The 13,672-nt window shown below is 40.6% G+C and overlaps 1 protein-coding gene across 5 annotated transcripts in view; it reads left to right on the top strand.

Moving 5' to 3' along the window:
* The window catches only part of RAP1GDS1 (Rap1 GTPase-GDP dissociation stimulator 1), a 90,198-nt gene extending 77,508 nt beyond the window's left edge, over positions 1-12,690 (top strand). For all 5 annotated transcript variants that reach the window (XM_066186339.1, XM_066186338.1, XM_066186341.1 and 2 more), the window contains 7 exons: positions 111-242; positions 643-777; positions 2,339-2,464; positions 3,451-3,590; positions 6,454-6,580; positions 7,847-7,975; positions 12,028-12,690. In XM_066186339.1, coding sequence (XP_066042436.1) covers positions 111-242; positions 643-777; positions 2,339-2,464; positions 3,451-3,590; positions 6,454-6,580; positions 7,847-7,975; positions 12,028-12,155 — 917 coding nt within the window. In that variant the 3' untranslated portion in view covers positions 12,156-12,690. The remainder of the gene's footprint in view (positions 1-110; positions 243-642; positions 778-2,338; positions 2,465-3,450; positions 3,591-6,453; positions 6,581-7,846; positions 7,976-12,027) is intronic.
* Positions 12,691-13,672: the final 982 nt, after the last annotated feature.

Genomic DNA, 13,672 nt, shown 5'->3' with positions numbered 1-13,672 from the left:
ATTGCATGACTGGATTAACTGTAGTGGAACCAGCAGAGCTTCAAAAATATAAAGAGAAGTTTCCCTAACAAACACTTCGGCTTGCTGACTCTCTGTGCTTTTTACCCCAGATGAATCCATGCAAAAGTTATTTGAAGGAGGAAAAGGCAGTGTGTTCCAAAGAGTACTTTCATGGATTCCTTCCAATAGTCATCAGCTACAGCTTGCAGGAGCACTGGCTATTGCAAATTTTGCCAGAAATGGTAAGAACATGCCATAATAGCTTATGTAAATTTATGTATGTCCCTCTATCATGCTCTGTCTGTACAGCTACAAACAAGAACTGTGTTGCAGTAAAGCTGCTGTTGAGTTACACTGCAGCATTACTAGTTTTAAACTTTACAATCCTCAAAAGCATTAAGCCTACTTTAGAAATATAATTTTGCATTTGTAGAGAGGTATAGGGGGTTTCTGCCTTCTTCAATATTTCTTCTATCACTCTTGGAAGTTTGTCGTAAGCACTGCAATTCTAACAGATGATGGTGGTCAAATTCTCAACAATGAAATCTAGAAAGGAGCAAGGAAGTTACCCTTCTATTCTTAAGCTATTGTAAAAATCTTAGTCATCTTTCCTTCACAAGTGACTTGTTACATCTCGCACAGACGGAAACTGCATCCATATGGTGGATAATGGCATAGTTCAAAAGCTGATGGATCTGCTAGACAGACATGTGGAGGATGGAAATGTAACTGTGCAGCACGCTGCACTGAGTGCTCTCAGAAACCTGGCTATTCCTGGTAAGCCTCTCTTTGCATTGCTAACTACGCAAAGGTGAAATTCTGTTCTCTCACTGTACCCCCCAGGGAATGTGGGTGGTAGCACTGACTGGCAGTCCTAGAGGCAGGTCAGACTGCTGCTTTTCATTCTGGCCCATCGCTGCTTTTGTGTCTGTTGCACAGCAGTTGAGACAAGCAGTTCTGAATACATCACGGGCACAGTGACTGTTCCTTGCCACTTTGATCCCATAGTATCCCCCACCCCCAAAGAAAGGGCAGCCTTGTAATTGACGAGGAGCTCTGAGGAGGCTTTGAATATGATTCCTCAATCCTTTTTGTCCAGAGCACTGCATATTTATTTTTCTTTTTGCTTGCTTCATTTTTGCAACCTGTCTCACAGCTGAGGGTGCCCACCAGAGAACGGTACCCACTTTGTTAAAACACTGCATCTTACTTAAGACTTTGAAAATTGCCAAATTAGAGCTGGAAGTAGACTGACAGAATAGCTAGCCTATTGCAATTAGTTACTGTTCGTTGGCAGTAAGCTGAATGCTAATTTTGTCATTTTTAGTAACTTAATTTGTATGAGTTTTGACTACCCAAGCATAAAGGTAGAGCACGCACACGAAACAAAGCAAATCTGTAACACTTCTGTTTGATTTCTTGTGCCAAGCCAAAAATAAGTCTTTCATCAATTTAACCTTATTTTACTGTTTTCAGTTTTAACAAGTCATAACTTTTAGAAATGATCATGGATACATAACTAAACCCACTGAGGTCTAGCAGTATTCCATTTGCTTACCTTTCTCAGGTGAGTTATTCTTTTCACTTCCATCAGTCAGCTTCCGTGTAGCCTATGCTGAAGGGTGTCTGCCAGAGACCTACATAACCATCCCTGCATATTGTTAGAAAGAAACGAGCAAGTAATAACTGACCTCAGTGATGAGCTCTGTGTCAAAACACTATTTCAAATACCTAATAGATACTTCTTTCCAAGTACACTACTGGGCAATATTTGCACCTTAAATGCATTTCAAAGAGCTCTGAAAGTGGGGAACATGGACTAGTGGAAGGGATGAAAGAGAGGTTGGAGAGGGGAAGAAGGCGACAAAAGACAACTGACTCAGGCCACAGTGTTGTTTGTATGAAGCACTGGAACTGGGTAAGAGGTTATTCTGCTAATTAGATGCTTTAGTTCCTTTGCCTATGAGAAATAGAAGAGCGTGGTTGGGACTCAGAGAAGTTTCCTCATATTTGAGCGGAAGTATTAGCCTGGGCTTCTGCCTGATGCATTTTGTGGAAGATGCCTTTCCTAGACCAAAGGGAGGAGTCTTCCACTTTAGGTGGTGCTCAAGCTGAACACAGAAAGGTAGATGTGCATACTAGGAAAAAGCACTTTATTTCACAGGAACCGTGACATTTTTCCACGGCACAGTATCACCAACGCATACTGTTCCTGAAGTCTGTGCTCACAACCTTTTTTTCAAGTCGTGTCTGAAAATTTGCTTCAAGACCAGCACTGAAATAAACTGCATCTTCCAGAAATGTTTTTGAGATCAAACCCTGTTCTTTATTCATGCAGTTGTAAATAAGGCTAAGATGCTATCAGCTGGCGTTGCAGAAGCTGTATTGAAATTTCTCAGATCGGAGATGCCCCCCGTTCAGTTCAAGCTGCTGGGAACATTAAGAATGTTAATAGATGCACAAGGTAAAAATAAACTGTTCTCTATGTATAAAGTGATTCTCTTTGGTTCAGTCTGTGATATGCTGCCAAGATTCTTAAAAGAGAGAAGCAGAGTTTTTCTAAATTTCATTCCTGAAGTCATGGAATAAATCTAATATATATGCAAAAGGAGAGGAATATGGGTTGATTTTTTTTCAGAACTCCTAAACTGACTACCAGGGACCCTCCAAATTGGTGTCAAATGCTTATTTACTTTCGAATTCTTTACACTGTCACAAGTGTGTATTGAGGTCTGAGTGTTTGGAGCTACCACTCCTATTTTGCTGTTTACTTACTGTGTTCTGTGGCTGTACCTCAGTCCTTGGAACAGGATAATACTCTATTAATTGATAGACTGCAATTCCAAAAAGAAAAAGCAACTTGTTCCAGGATGAGGATTTATAAAATCAGAAGTCTGTTAAAACCCAGAAATAGTTCTTGAGGAAATTAGCTGTGTATTTATTTTTGACTCAGTCCTACAGATTTTTTCAAAAGATCCATTCTAGTTCTAGCAAAGCTACTGGATGTGAAATAGAAATATTTTGAAGAAACCTACTTGACTTACAGTCTATCATCAAACCTGATCTAACTGACCACAGTGCTCCCCTCTGGCAGCAGTCCCTCCTGGTTTTTAATTCTTGAGCTGGCTCACAGCTCAGTTGGGGGTGTGATATTACCTGTATTTTCCCTGCTTTTAATCAGTGCACAAGCTTCATTAACGGGGCTGGTAAGCTGTTTCAAAAACTGGATTATGAATGTTTTTCTGGTGTTTGTTTTGTTTTGTTTTTTTTTTTTTTTTAATTTTGACTGGCTTTACTTGCTTCAATGCAAATTAGACTTCCCACTGGTAGTGCAGGCTGGTGAAGTTCTTCTAACTCCTCCAAGTTAGTAACTTTCAGCTTGTTTTTCTAGCACTTGCTTAAAAAAAGTGACAACCTTTTTGTTGTGTTGTTGGCTCCGGCATCATGTAGCAGAGGCAGCTGAACAGCTGGGCAAAAACGTAAAACTGGTGGAACGATTGGTGGAGTGGTGTGAAGCCAAGGATCACGCAGGTGTGATGGGAGAGTCCAACAGACTACTTTCTGCTCTTATACGACACAGCAAATCAAAAGTAAGTGAGTGGACAAAGAGGTCAGCTTGTCAGAACCAAGAGTTACCTGTGCACTTGCTGTTGGTAACCAACCCTCCAGCTTGCAATCCTTCTAGCGAGCCAGCTTGGGTATTCACGTGTTACATCTCCTCTGCCCAAGGCTTGACTCATTTTTATTTTTAATGTATCCTGCAAAAATTCAGCATGCTGTATTCTCTATGTTATAATGATGCTATATATGAAGAATCAGTGAACTCAGTTGTTAGGATCTTGCTATATGTTTATATAAAACTGAGATCCAGAAATAGTCTGTCTCCCTACTCTTCATACAGCATATTTCAGAGTTTTAAGATTCAGATGCACCATTAGAAATGATAATTTATTCCAAATTCTAACAAAAGCTTGCTTGTATATGGCAAAAAGTATAACATTAGGAAAAATTCATTTGCCCCTCCCATCACCTTCACCTCAATCAAATATCTTTACCTAAGCAGTCCAAGTCCACTATTCTTGTTCAGCTGAGTATTAGACAAAGCAGCCTTATAGAGGACAAACACACCTCCTCTGGAGACAGGCTGTTTCAGGCTTGGACTTCCTTTAGCAGGGTCATGGATGTGAACACAGGCTATATTACTGAGCTTAAATAGAAAGTGTGATTTGGAGAGCTCGGACTGTAACAGTGACCTCTTAATTCATCCATGGCATTTATGAAGTGAAAAATATAGGAGGGGCCTGCTGTGTACTGAGCGTCTCCAAGAACAAATCAACAGGCCTTCCAGGGATTTAAATCTTTGCTGATTTCTAATATCACTGTCTTTGTCTAATAACCATTCTCTATCTTATGTTCAGCCTCTAAAACTGATCAGGGTTCATCTTCCTGGTTCTCAGTTTTTCTGGCCCCACAGTCCCCAACATGCACGCATAGATGGCAAACACCACCACAGATGTGAGACTTAAATATTCTCTATAGGACAACAGAATTCTAACTCTAAATATGGAAACACTACTGATGACATCAAATAGATATTAAGGCAGAAATTAACAGCAGTATCACAGGTGAAATAATTTTTGTGGGGTGCATGTACTCAATAGAGGAAATTTGATGTGAAGAAGGTAACAGAGCTCAGAGGGTGGGGTTTTTTTAGCTTTTGCTGCCCTCTAGGTTTGAATATTAGTACAGCTGTATAGTTCTTCACAACATCAGGTTTGAATTTGGCTTTTAATTTTAAATGCTTTGGGGTAACATTTACAAAGGCAACAGTCAATTTTAGTCATTCTAAAAAACTGGAGTAGGTACCTGTGATTTTAGCCACACTAGCACCAAACCTGCCATTTATTCAGTACTGCCTTTTAAAGGGCAATGTTCACCTACAAAATAAAAAATTTTGATGTCAAAGATGCTGATGGGTTTGTAAGACTTATATAGTCAAAATTACACACCAATTCAAATAGAAATTAGCAGTTCCCAGATTGTCTCAGTCTGAAAACTACTTTGGAGTTCCAGAAGAAAATCACAAATAATAAAATCATTTCAAGTACAGAAAAATAAAAAAATACTAAAATACATGCATACATTATGTCATTTAAGAAGAAAAAAAGGTTTTAAATGTGATATTCTTGGGTCATTAGGCTGTAATTTGGGCTGCTAGTATCTTCAGGATGATTAAAAATATTTTAGTTTTCAAGGAATATGATTATATTATGTCTGTTTCCTTGCATAAACAACACCACTGCAAAACCTGTGCAAGGACTGAATAAAGAGTTCATTCTCAACACATGTCAGTTTATCGGTTTTGGCCTGTGTCTGGTGTAAGAAAGGGGGATGTGTTTTAAATGGAAATTTAAGATATAGATAAAAAATTTAAATCCTATTCTTGTTTCAAGAAATAAATGCTACTTCAAACCCTTGTGCACTCATAGAACAAATAGAAATTAATAAAACCCAATCCACATTTCCTCAAACAGTTTCCTTTCAGCGTGCCAAGTGACCTGAATTTTCAGGCAAACATATTGCAAGTATTTTTTGGATATAAGATGGTGAAAACATGGAGTGCATAACCACCCTTGAACTTATAACTAACAAATACCTGTAGAGACCATAAATCCTTATTTATCTCTTGTCACGTAAATTGGATCAAATTCTGGACTTGAAAACAAAATTCTGTGTATTTTTGATCTGCTTTAGACACATTTTAACCCAGTTAAATGACATTTTAAGTTCCTAGATACTGGGCAGCAGTACTGCACAACAGTTCATTTTAACAGCTGGCTTTGGAACAGAAACCAACACATTGGTGTCCCGTACCTACCTTTTCCTTACCTGCTTTGTATTTGAAGAAAAAATCCATAATAAGAGACCACCGCTCATTTTTCGATTCATGTCTAAAGAGCTTTTCAACTACACCATTTCTGTTACATAGTAAGGTGTAATATTTGTGATATCACCCCTCTAAATATTTTGAAGAAACTCTGAAAATTCATGGAGATGAAGCATTTAATTTTATTATAACTGTATTTGTGTGTTTTCTTACTGCAAGTATAAAGTTTGTTGGATACACTGAACCCCTAAGTATTTGATGATTGATGGCACAGCATGAGAACTTGAGTTACACCATATAACCTGGAAAAGAATTCATTATGTGTGTCTTAACTTAGTTACAGGGTTACCTGCCTTGGTTTAATACCCTGTACCTTACAATTGCAGAGCAGTAACAGATAATATGTAGGCCTGCATGTGTGTACATTGATGTGTGAAGTAACTCTATGTGCATAAAGGCAACAAGTACCCTTACCCAAAGATAATACAGCTTCCCTGACAATTCCCTTATTTCATACAGTTTGTATGCAATGCAAAGTTTTTTCATCTTTGCGTTATTTATTTTAGGATGTAATTAGGACCATTGTACAGAGCGGTGGCATCAAGCATTTAGTAACCATGGCGACCAGCGAACATGTAATTATGCAAAACGAAGCTCTTGTTGCACTGGCATTGATAGCGGCTCTAGAGTTAGGTGAGTATCCCAGCAGTTCACTCCACCTGTTTCCTTTCCAGTCTGTGCCCAAGAGAAGTTATAGAGGGAGAATGCAATGTAGAATAGCCTCCTCCTTCCATCTGCCTTTCAGTATTTCCATGCAGACACAGGCAAGCCATCTCGTTATGCAGGAAACTGGAGAGTGCTGGTTATATGGGATCTACTCCATCATTCTGGTAGGTGGTGGTGTGATCTAGAAAGGCCCTCCAGCTTAACTTTCAGATTTGGGGTAAAACCCAGAAGGGAAACATACCTTAGACTAGAGACTGTATGACCTGACCCCATTCCTACACTGGAATGTTAGTCTGCTTCTGAGAGAGCTTATCAAAGTGAAGCATCCACTTACCTAATAAGAACGAGCTAGAGAACACACACAGATATGGTTAATGCTGCTAACATGTCTTCATTAAACTACCCAGAAATAAATGCAAGAATTGCCATGGGAAGGCAGACATGACTGCATGTCTTGACCTGCATGTGTAGTACCTAAGCTTTTCTAACAGGAAAGTAAATGCTCAACAGAGGTTTTGTTTATCGTATTTGCTTACTTATTAATTAACTAAACAAACAACCTTAAATATTTTTGTTCTTGATTTCATCTCTTGCCATTGTGTACTACAGGAATGCTCTGTTCAACTTTCAAATCACTGCCAATACATCAAGGAATTGTTTTAAATAAAAGATGTTCCTATTCACATGAATCATCTCTTTTGTCTTCAGGCATTTAAAGGTTGAGCCCAAATTCAATACATGTATCTTAGAAAGCTACAGAGGCAGTAATTCAAATGGAGATCTTGAAAAGTTTTCCACAGGCTTTATAATGGACCCTGAGCATCCTCTACCATGGAATCAAGAACTACACAATCTGTATTTACTCAGACAGAATTTCCACAAGCGAATTCAGGCAATGGAAGTCTTGAAAGCTGAAATATTCCAGGTGTTGGCCTAAATGGCTAGAAAGCCTCACGGCTTTTCCATGAGCTTACTGCACATTAAGACTGGATTTCATCATTAAACTCTGTGACTGTCCTTTCAAGCAGTTAGACAACTTCACATTTTTATAGCAAGAGCTGTGATTCTTGTCATCATACCATCAAATATGTGCTCAAGTTTTATACCGATGAGTTATGTACCACAGCCTCACTTTCACTCTGGTGAGAGATCATGTGTCAATGAAAGGATAACACATGGAAGTGTCAAAGTAAGTGGCACTTCCAGGCTTATAAATTTTCACTTGTATTTCAGTCACTGCTGAAAAGGATCTTGAAAATGCTCAGCTTGTTCAGATTCTACACAGACTGCTCTCAGATGACAGGAGTGCTCCAGAAATAAAATATAACTCCATGGTGCTGATCTGTGCTCTTATAGGATCTGGTGAGTATTCAGGAGAGGCTGCTTCCCAAGATGTATGTATGCAATATAGTTCTTTCCTACACAGAGCATGTGCAAACACACTGACTGGTTCTCTGTTCACAATGGGTATAGACACAAAGGTTCAGTTTACTATAACTCAGTAGGGTCTCTCTATAGGGTCAAGGATGAAGTTGTTAAGTCAGTTTTGGATATTAACTGCAGAAACTTCACCCTGGCTTTTGCAGGATGCAGCCAGCTCAAACTTTGACAGGAAAGAAACAAAAAGCATTTAAAACTGTACAATATCAAGTTGTCTTTGCAAATATGGAGATCACAAGAACTTAATTTTCATTTCTAGCTGCAAGTTCCCTGTAATTGATGTGTGATGGTGCTTTAGGAAGGATCCTTACATTTATGTCACTAGGAAGACTCCTTCCCTCAACAGCCCTCGTATGCTCAGCCTAGCAGGCACAACATGTACTAACACACATCCGTGCTGGACACTGTAAACTCTCATCTCTCTGAGCTTGCCTACTGCTAAGGGTCAGGCTGTTTACAGGCTGTTGGAGCAGGCTGTGGTTTGATATTGCAACTTTCCATCTGTGTGTGGACAAATAAACCACAAAACAAAAAAGAGCAAGGTGTCATGGGGAAATTACATTCAAGGTTTCAAGAAGTTGTTACATTTCTTTCATTCAGTTCCTTAAGAAAGATTGAATCTGTGGAGGGAGAACAAATTTCATTCCATAAAGGTTTACACATTTATAGACAACTAAGATGACAGAGAACTGGAATAATTACAGAAAGGTGGAAAGTCAGAGCCTGTCTGTGCAATTTGCCAAGTGTGAAACATATGAAGGTTCTCTAGAGATTTGTTTACAGCAATTCAATTAACAGATTAAAAGTTACCACAGTTAAACATGTGCTGCCTCTGCAAACAAAGATGACTTTTTTACTTAAACAGAGTTCACCAGGCCTATTGCAAGTGTAATTTTGGAGACCTGTGCACCCATGCAAGTGAATATTGTATTCCTGCCATCTTATACAAATACTCCGTTTTAGAGAGTATACACATCTCAGTGTGTAAAGATTGTGCTCAAAAATTGCTAACAAGCCTCAGCTCGTAGTCAGCATGCACTTCAATGTTAAGACATGTAAACTTAGTTGTTACTCACAACCTTCTTGAGCCATTTCATGCTTGGGAGTATCCATGCATTTTAGAGCAGAAGCCTTTTGCCAAAGGTTCACAGTCAGCCTCACTGTCTTGATCTTTATTTCCATTGCTTCCAACTAAAATAATCATCTTCAGAAAATCTGCCTGACGGTTGCATTTTCCCTTCCTGAATCTTGTCACCTGCAATACTGACAGAGTTATTTAAAGTCAAATACATGTCTCTTGTCCACCAGAGTACAGACCAGTGTTATCTTAGGGGAGTATTTTAGAGTTATCTGAGTGGCAGAGTTCAGTCTGCCACTGCATTGCAAGCTGTGCCTAGGCGTAAGGCTCCTTACCCTGCTCCCAGAGAACAGACAGCAACATGTCACTGCAGTATGCAGCTGTGAAGTTAAGGCCTGCCATTTGACTGACCCAGTGTTCTGCCCTGCCCCCTGATGGACAGACCTGTGTAAAATCAGTAAGGACGCAAGAGTAACAACTGAGCAACCCTGGTATTAACTTTTAAGTTGGGGGGGATTTACTGTTTTAGCCAAGGAGAGGAGGATCAGGGAGCTGATTGGTCTTTACATGTTCTTTACATGGGAAAATACCGAAGTACACTTCTTACAGCTCTGTTGCCTCTAAACTGTTTTCATTACCATCCTCACATTGTGAGCCATATTTCCTTATTTTACTGTGAACAGACCTGTGTAGTTATTTTTAAAGTAACTGACCCCAGTAGAGTTCCATAAAGACTAAAAGCAGTTCCACTGGTTTAGCTAATGGTTTAGGTTAATTCTTCAGTGACCTGCTGTTGTTACTATGCTTTGTTATGGGGTATCTGGCACCACAGTTAACTTGATGTTGCCAACATCTGCGTGTTCACAGAATCATAGAATGGGTCAAGTTGGAAGGAACCACAGTGGTCCAACCTCCCTGCTCAAGCAGAGCCATCCTAGAGCACTTGGCACAGGACTGCATCCAGAAAGTTCCAGTGAGGGAAACTCCAGAACCTCCCCAGGCAATCTCTTTCAGTGCTGTCACCTGCACAGTAAAACAGTCCTTCCTCATGCTCAGGTGGAACTTCCTGTGCATCAGTTTGTGCCTGTTGCCTCTTGTTCTATTGCTTGGCATCACCAAGCAGAGCCTGGTTCTGTCCTCTTCACACCCTCCCTTCAGATACTCACAGACACTGATGAAGTTTCCTTCTCTGTCATCTCTTCTCGAGGCTGAACTGGCCCACCTCTCTCAGCCTTTCCTTCTGAGAGATGTTCCAGTCCCTTAATCATCTTTGCTGCCCTCCACTGGATGCACTCCCGGAGCTCCATGTCTCTCTTGTACTGAAGAGTCCAGAAGTGGACAAAAGCACTCCAGATGCTGATTTATCAGGACTAAGAATTGACCTACTGTCCATGTTCTTCCTAATGCACCCCAGGATACCAATGGCCTTCTTGGCTACAAGGACACACTGTTGGCTCATGGACAGCTTTTCATCTACCAGAACACCCAGGTCATTCTCCACAGAGCTACGTTCCCCAGATCAGCCCCCAGCCTGTGCTGGTGCTTGGGGTTATTCTTCCCTAGGTGAAGAACTCTGCATTTTAGCCTTTGTTGAACTTCAGATGGTGTTAAGCAGTAGATACCTATTTTTACGTGATTCTTTTCATCTGGAAGTTCCTCTTGCAATGGATAGGGAAAGAAAAATGAGGACAATGGAAAATGGAAGAATCATCCAAAGCAGAGCATTGTTAGCTAGCACAGTCTTCTGTAGGCAAGAGTCTCCATGAAACTGGATGTTAACAGCCATGGTAAAAGCACAGTGAAAAGCACTTTTCCTGGAGAAAGCAGGAAGTGCACTCATAGCATAAACACCCCAACAGCTTCACTGACATCAGTCTCCACTTACACGTTCCCAGGTGCACAGAAGCACGAGAGGGTCCAGCTCTTACATGGTAGGGGAAAACTGCATGAGAACTAAAAACATGTGAACAACAAAGTAGGTAGGGATGGGAACACGTGCCAAAGCTTGCTTTAAAAACAAATAAATAAATAGCACAGCGTAAAGCATAGCTATCTGAAGCAGGTGGTTGGGTTTTCTCCTGGGAAATTCAGAGATTAGGCCCCGAGCAATATGTGGAAAGCAAAATTATATGTATTTGTTGCTGAGTGGGATTTCACTAGAGAGGCATGAAAAAACCAAACCATTTTAGATCAAAATTGTGAGATTTTCAGAGTACAGGGCTTTGACAAAACCCATCAAATTTCTTACAAAACTGCTTAATCTTATGAGTTGCTCCCAAACTCAATTAATACAATAAGTAAGTAACATGCAATCCAGGATCAGAATCATCAGACAGTGTGTCCTAGTTTTGAGTAGAACATAAACACTGCATCCATATGCACAGCACTGGGCAACGCTCTGTGTGTTGTGTTTGCATTAACTTCAGGGCTGAGCTGTAAAGGGACAGCAATGACCAGGTGGTGACACATCCATTAAGGACCCATTTCACACCTCCACACAACCAGTAAGAGTTGACACACACCGATGATGCAGTGAGCCTGTCATGGCCAGCTCACTTGGTCAGGCTAGTTTAAAGAATAAACAAAAAAAATGTTTTCACTAAAAATACTTCGTAAGTATCTGTTTTGGAAGGCAATCCGGGCAGATATTCTTAAATGCTACGCAGCAGGTTCATCATTCATCATTACCTGAAATCCATGGAGTTTGTGTGTGCTGGAGGCCTCAAAAAGTTGTCTCTCCATCCTCAAAGGCAATTCAAAAAAGTAAATAACCAGGTTACACATACTCACAGCTGCGTGCTTGTGTGTACAGAGTTTAGTAGAAAAGTTTCTCACAGTTTCCTTCTGCCTGTCTCTGTATACAAAGAACTGTTTCTTTTAATATTTCCTTTTCCAGAACCTCTTCAAAAGGAAGTGCAGAGCATGGCGTTTCTAGAAGTCATATCAAAACTCCGGAGCCATGAGAACAAAACTGTTGCCCAGCAGGCCTCGCTAACAGAGCAGAGACTTGCTGTAGAAAGCTGAGGAAGGTCTTGTTTCCAGTGCATCCCATCACAGATCTCACCTTTGTCCTCCGTCCTGCTGCCGCTCCTGCTATGTTTTCCACTGTATCACTTGTGCATGCGTGTAACGTCCCCACACAAATTGATGAACTGCTGTAGGTACCCATCCAAAAAGGTTTCTACAAATTCATAGGTGGTGTTAACATGAACCTGTCTCCACCCGTAACTGTTCTACTTGTATTCTTGTTGCTTGGGCCACATAGTAGAATGTGCATGTTGTAGTCCTATGATGATGTAGAAGTGGTACTACACAACTGACTCTTTCCTCATGCCCCCTAACTGCATAAAAATGTACTACTAAATTAGGGACAATACACGATGCAGCAAGTCCAGACTAGTGTGCTGACTATAGAATTAAGAAGAAAATCTAGCTCAATTTTTGGTGCTTTGGAGATTCAGGTTTGAATGCAATGTACTGCTGCTCATTCACTGGTCTTGCCTATTAATGTCAAATTCGTGGTACCTAGAGGTAACAAATAAAAATTTCAGTGCTCTCACTTTACCCTGTGGTTTGTCCTTTTTTCTAATCCCACGCAGAAGCCGTGACTGCACCACCATGCACTGGTGAGTTCTTTTTGTTCCTGGCTCTGGCCCGATGCAATCACTGCCTTTCAGCTGAGCAGATACAAAGGAAGCTATTCCAACCACTCTCACTGTGGGTGCTCACACAGAGGCACTGTGTGGCATAACAATCATGCATTTTAGCAGCAATGCATGATACAATCCTTATCCTATAAAGCCATGTGCGTATGAGTGCTCTTGGGCTTGCTTGGGATTGCTTCTTTGTTTACTGGGGGTTTTTTAGATGGAAGATGGATTTTTAGAGAAGTATCTTGCAGCAGCTGTTAAACAGAAGCCCATCGAGTAAGAAATGGAAGATGCAAGAGACTTGCTTTTTCTTCTTTCCTAGGTAAGGGAGATGGAAAACTGCCAGTCTGAGCATCTTACTCACAACTGCTCTTTTGTAGGTCTATAACATGCCAGTGAGCAAACCAGCAGACAGCACTTTGGCAAAACAAGGAGCCAGTTGGGATAGTTTCCAACAAGCCAGCAGATGTTATTTTGGACTGTGTAATACCATTGCCTAGCTTGATCAAGCCCACCATGCAAGAAGGTCATAAGATCTAGAACATTTTAAAGTGAATTCAGCATTGCCAGAGCTGAAGTGCCAGCCCCAGAAGTTTCAAGTTCCTTTTCTTACCAGCAGAGGCAGCAAACCCAAAGTCCAAGCACCTATGAGATCCCATGCCAGGTAATTGCAAACCACTGCTTTTGACCTTCACAAATTCACTCCCCAGCTCCATGAGACCACTGCCTATCCCTCAGATACTGGAATGGGAAGATGCCAGTCATGAGGGTAAGGGATTGTTTACACAAGCTGGGTATGAAAAGAAACATGCCTTCTATAGTCAGCTTAAGCTCTTAGATTGTAACAAAAGACAGCAGATGCTACTAGAGGTTTTACCCTGCAGAGATTCC

The sequence above is a fragment of the Chamaea fasciata genome, unplaced genomic scaffold (assembly GCF_029207755.1).
Source record: "Chamaea fasciata isolate MVZ Bird 193981 ecotype frontalis unplaced genomic scaffold, bChaFas1.0.hap1 SCAF_6, whole genome shotgun sequence".
Taxonomy (NCBI): domain Eukaryota; kingdom Metazoa; phylum Chordata; class Aves; order Passeriformes; family Sylviidae; genus Chamaea; species Chamaea fasciata.
The sequence above is the reverse complement of the archived record's forward strand: the minus strand, read 5'-3'. Positions and strand labels throughout refer to the sequence as shown.